The sequence below is a fragment of the Maylandia zebra genome, linkage group LG17 (assembly GCF_041146795.1).
Source record: "Maylandia zebra isolate NMK-2024a linkage group LG17, Mzebra_GT3a, whole genome shotgun sequence".
NCBI lineage: Eukaryota > Metazoa > Chordata > Actinopteri > Cichliformes > Cichlidae > Maylandia > Maylandia zebra.
The window spans coordinates 11,394,138-11,400,137 of NC_135183.1; the positions used below are offsets into that span (position 1 = coordinate 11,394,138).

At 38.3% G+C, this 6,000-nt stretch overlaps 1 protein-coding gene across 1 annotated transcript in view; it reads left to right on the forward strand.

The window, feature by feature from the left end:
* LOC101464554 (BMP/retinoic acid-inducible neural-specific protein 3) overlaps positions 1-5,706 on the forward strand; it is a 63,554-nt gene extending 57,848 nt beyond the window's left edge. The window contains exon 9 of the mRNA XM_004567368.3: positions 3,770-5,706. Within this exon, the coding sequence (XP_004567425.1) occupies positions 3,770-4,886 (1,117 nt within the window). The 3' untranslated portion in view covers positions 4,887-5,706. The remainder of the gene's footprint in view (positions 1-3,769) is intronic.
* The last annotated feature ends 294 nt before the right edge of the window (positions 5,707-6,000 follow it).

Consider the following 6,000-nt stretch of genomic DNA (forward strand, 5'->3'; position numbering starts at 1 on the left):
TATGGAATATTTGTACATCTCTGTAGCCATTATTCATGTTCCAAAGCTTCACAGTCTTTGTGAGATGAAGACAACGCAAACATAAAAAAAAAAATGTAGGCTGTTACATTGTAAATCCATTTGGAGTTTCTTTTGTAACTTTCTAGTGCAGTCTTTGGAACTATGTACAGTATTTTTTTTTCCTTTTATTTTTTTCCATGAATACAAGAGGTGTCAGGGCAGCCGTGATGGAGCTGCACAAAAACAACTGATAGGCGGCTTTTTCTGTGCTTCCAAAGTAAATAAATGTGGCTTGTAATGGAAAAAATGAAGTGTATCTAGTGCAGAGGAGAAGTTTTCTTCACTAGTCAAAATGTACGCTGTGGCAGAAGGAGAAAGTTCGTTTGTGGCATTGATCTGTGTGAAATGAACTGACAGACAATGAACAGATTGCAGAGTGAACACCCGGCTTCTCTTTTGCCCATACTGCACACTGCGTCTCCATGACAGTTTACATGTCCTGCTGACAAAATGTGCTTATGATGGCGAGACAGCTTCCTCTCTCTTGCTGTGCACAGTCTCCACTCTGGAGGTGAGATATGCACAACTGACTCTCGCTGATGAGTTTCAGACAAGCTGGGTGCCGTTAACACTGTTAACGCATTACATCGACTATCTTTTGACAAAATGTCACCAGATTTAAAATTTGATTTGAGGAAAAAGAAAAAGTCTTTTGCTCCTTTCTGTTTTTCTCCACATCACACTGACTGCGCTCACTGTGATGCTGGAATACTAGAGGGGGCTTGCCGGTTCAAAGCACTTATAAAAGAAGAACAAAAAAATGGTCTCAAAACTAAGAAACACCAGAAGCCTTCTATAGACTTTAGCTCTGCATGATAATTATTTTTTCCTAAGATATGCATCATTAGTGAGTAAAAGTACAGTACACTGGAGGGAACAAATTATAGAGCTGGAAAACAAAAAGAAAGGAAAAGAAAAGAAAACGCAATCACAAGTTTATATATTTAGTTATTTTTACCACTGGAAGGTGTTCTAAGCCATGTTTCTTTTTAAATAATTGTTTTCTCAATTAAAGTGGAAAAAACACATTTGAATATATTGCTTTTTGCACAGAACTGACAATACAAGTGAACTCACAATCATTTATTTCCATTTTTTTCCTGTAACTGTGAAGTCTGCAGCAGCAGTATGTTAGTTTATCCAGCTGTTTAGTACACAGTTTCACCCTTATCATCACTTTGCTTAGCTTCACCATTTGTGTGTATTTTTCCAGCCCAACTAGAATCTAGAGACGCAGGACTGTGTAGATGAAATCCATTTAAATATGTTGTGTAAGTTCAAACACAACTCGATCGTATCCAGTTTGATAGCTGGTTTAAAAATTGACTCAGTAGAATATTACATGTATTATAGCATCTTTTTTATAATCAATTGCTTCATATCCAAAATATCAAAATGTTCTTCAAAAATGTTTTGCATATATTTACTGCATTTATTTGTTGCAGTAAATATATGACACAAATACTATACTTTCATAGTATTTGTGTCGATATAGGAATATATCAAATGCTTTTCCAGTCAATGTATTAAACATTGAGAAGCTAAAATAATTTGTGGAAAAGGGTAAAAAAGCCTGATTTAGGAATTACATCTAACATTTATTCATCTATCTGTCCATCCTCTTCTGCTTATCCTTATCATTGTCGCAGGGGTCTAGAGCCTATCCCAGCTATCCCAGGGCGAGAGGCGGGCTACACCCTGGCCAGTCTGATGCAGGGCTAACGCTACTGTTTATCATGGGATCAAATTCCCAGTGATACACACACTCACCAGCACACACACAGTGCAGTTTAATTTCTTTAGTCTAACAACTGTTTGAACAAATGGTACTTTTCCCTTCAAAATTATGTTTTTTAGATGTAAATTACTTATACATGCACTTTTGTTTCCCTTAAATTAATTTACCAGCTGCACACGGCTACAGCAACAGAACAGCCACTCTGCTAAAGAACAAAAGTGGATTAAAAAATCTGACAGATGTGGAACATAGCAAGCGACAGACTAATTTACCACATTATGTTCCTGTCATGCATTCCATCTGCTCTTTCATTCAGAAACAATTTCGGTATATTGCTTCACCGATATAGTTTGTGGCTTGGAATAAATAGAGCATTTTGCTAATCATATACTATATGTATGGTTCTAGATGTACATAGGGCTAGACTAGACTCTGCACATTTCCAACTTAAATAAATGATGTATTTTCCTAATGTGATCTTTATCAGCCTCTTATTAAACCTAATATTGTTTTATAGGAAATTTTGTGTGATGCCAAAGCCGAAGCTATGTTTTGATTACCATTTGTGGTTGCTTTGGTTGTTTATGCTTTTAACAAGAGTGTATCTTTTTAGTATTTTCAGCTCTGCCCAAAGTAAACAACATAAAAATTGTAACGTAATTAGCATTAGCTTATTTTACAGAGGGAGACTTTCCAATTACCCAATTAGCTCGTTTTCTTAGCACTAAATATAAAATGGGTGTATTTCTAACTCATCATCTTTTTTGACCTTGCATATTTGTAGTGAAACGACAAGTGATCCATCTATAGTAGGATGCGTTTTAGACTGGATAAGTGGACAGGAAATCTTTTCTACAGGGATTTCATGAAAACATTGAAGGATTTGAATGAATCGCTTAAATGTGGGACTTGCGTAGCAGGCATTGGTCTCTTGAGATTATGATGTGATACAGAACAAGCAATGACTGTTGATCTCCCCCATAATGCACCTTCCCTCCCCTACAGGGTCTAGTCAGGAAGCAGGCAAAATTTTACTTAGCTGTGTTTCTTCAGAAAGCACTTAACCATGCATATGAAACTCATAGTTTCAATCTGTTAGTTAAAGTAATGACTCAGTTTTACTCCTTACAGTGCAAGAGTTGGTTGCTCTAAATTACATTTAACATATTTTCATGTGTCATTAACGAATCATATAGAGCAGGAGAAGACAGAGGGACTTTGACATTTACATTTCATGGCTTCATAATTGTGAAGTGCCGCATAACTGCTATATCCATAGCCATATTTTCATTTCATGCCCACATATTTATTGTTCAACTTCCCATCTATATCCACTGCATCTCTTATTTATAGGCAAAAATCTGAAAAGAAATACATGCAAGTGTTTTTTTATTGTTTATATTTTTTAAGTATGTGTGAGGAAAAACGCTTTTTCTATGCTGAGTCATCTCTGTTTTTGTTTATAGATTTTACAATGTAACAGCTTCCACAAAGAAAGAAAGTATGCACTATAATTCTTAAAAATTAAAATACAGTGTTTATTCTTAATGAAATTTGAAATTACTCAAAGTTATATGACCATCTAATAATTACTCAGCTTACCTAATGTGAACAATCAGGAGCATTTTATAAATATTATATTTGACAATAAAGTAGAAACTCAACACCCAACAAAAGAGAAAGCACCTGATGTAAGCATAATGACCCGAAAGGGAAAAGAGATGTGAGTGAAGACAGTAAATGGGATTGTGAGACTTCACATTGATGAAAAGCATACGTGATGATCACTATCAAACTAAGTGGCTCACAGGTTTTCTCCATACAGAGGAGCATTGAGTTTGTCATCAAAATATAGATTTTTTTGTTGTTTGGTTTAGAAACAATGAGATTAATGTTTGAAGCCATGTGATTCTTGTGTTATGTACTCTGCATCAACAATGAATCTTACCCACTGCTCCATCTCTGTCGCAGGCCCTTTAGCTACTGGCTGAACTACATCCTCTCCATCATGTACTGCAGTGAAAACAATCACATCGGCTCTTACCTGGAGGAAACCCGGAGCTGCTCCTGCCCTTATGAGCATCCTCCCTGCCAGGGCTTGATTCCATGCACAGTGGGGGAGGGCACCTCCTGTGCGTCATGCTCCTATGAGAATCGCTCCCGCTGCGCCACCTGCAACCAGGGTTACATGCTGAGCCAGGGTGTGTGCCGCAACGAAGTGCCAGACTCCACTGACCACTACATAGGCTTTGAGACTGACCTGCAGGACATGGAGCTGCGCTATCTTCTCCAGAAACGTGACAACCGCATCAGCATTCACGGCATCTTTGTAAGCAATGACGTCAGGCTGAATAATTGGTTTGACCCATCGTGGAGGAAGAGAATGCTGCTGACACTGAAAAGTAACAAATACAAGTCAAACCATGTCCACATGCTCCTGGGGATGTCTCTACAGATCTGCCTTACCAAGAACATTACTCTGGACCCCATGCTGTCTGTTTATATCAATCCGTTTGGCGGGAGCCACTCAGAGAGCTGGATCATGCCCATTGAGCAGAAGAACTATCCAGACTGGGAGAGGACTAAATTAGACCTTCCTTATGACTGTTATAATTGGACTCTGACTTTAGGCAACAAGTGGAAAACATTTTTTGAGACAGTGCATTTTTATCTACGGAGCCGGATCAGGGGCACCTCAAGTAACGGGAATGGAACTGTATATTATGAACCCTTGGAGTACCTGGAATCGGGACGAAATCTAGGCTACATGAAGATCAACAGCATCCAGGTGTACGGCTATAGTATGCACTTTGACCCGGAAGCGATCCAGGACTTGATTTTACAGCTGGACTACCCATATACTCAGGGATCGCAGGACTCAGCCCTGCTGCAGCTGCTGGAGATCCGGGATCGGGTCAACAGGCTTTCCCCACCAGGAGCTCAGCCACTGGACCTGTTCTCCTGTCTGCTGCGGCACCGGCTCAAACTGTCCACTACAGATGTTGCCAGGATCCAGGCAGCGTTGCAGACTTTCAGTGCCAAGCAGCCAAACTCGATGGAATACGAAACAACCAAATTATGTAGCTAAGAAGTGGGCAGGTGGCCAGGCGCACAGATGGAAGAGCAGTCACCACACAACTCTGACGATAGTTAAGAGCAATTCTGGAGCAGTGCAAGGGACATTTGGGGGACATGTTATTTGTTGTCATGGGTCTCAAGAGTGCATTTGAGATTCTTATGTCAGCTTTTGGTATAAATTTGTATTACGTCTTAGAAATAAGGAGGATTTCACCATACTTGCCTCATTGTTTGATTTTTTTTTTTCTCTCCTGATGAAAACAATAACTTTAATAGTTATTAATATGAATTTCAATATTTGCCATCACTGATATTTTGCCAGCGTGCTGATGTTTGTAGATTGCACAAATCTGAATTGCTCACATACGTAAAGAAAAGGCTTTTGCTGATAAAATATTACCCAAGCAATGTAGTCACCTCACTCATTTCATTTCAACACCAGCATGTTCCTCGCTACATTTGCTTTCTAAAAAAAAGCCCACCATAAGTAATTGTTTTAATATCACAGTCCTCCTTCTTTGGCTGGAAAATTATGGGCACTGTGTTCTTTTTGCTTTTCATATCATGATAAAATCACTCATTTTTTTAAGCTCTACTTCACATTTTTGTAAGAAAATAGTCATTGCCATAAACAAAGTGAATAAATAAATGCTGTATTACTCCGGATTTGCTGACAAACAATGTATCATGTTCACAATATATGTTACATGTGCTCTTATTTTTATAATGCTGTTGTTTGTGAAGCAAAAGTTACAAAAACACTGTCTATAAAATGTATAATACGATTTGTTAATACACTAAATAAAATACATTTTTATGTGTGGTCTGTACATGGTGTTCTTGTGTACATAGATGCTTTTCTAAATTTATAATGAGTTTATCAGATTTATGATAGGGATTACTAACATTATTTATTCTGTTGTCACGTTTCAAAAATGTCACTTTTGATTTTGATGCTCTCAAGAGACGCGACTGAACAGCCAGTCAGTGGCATGCAGTGTGACGATGTCACATTTTATTACCTGCTCAGATTGCTCCGAATCCCAGCCAAGCAGGTGCTAAAAGAAGTACCTGATACCAGGTAGTATCAGGACCTAATGGAAAACCGTGGCGAACCATGGTGA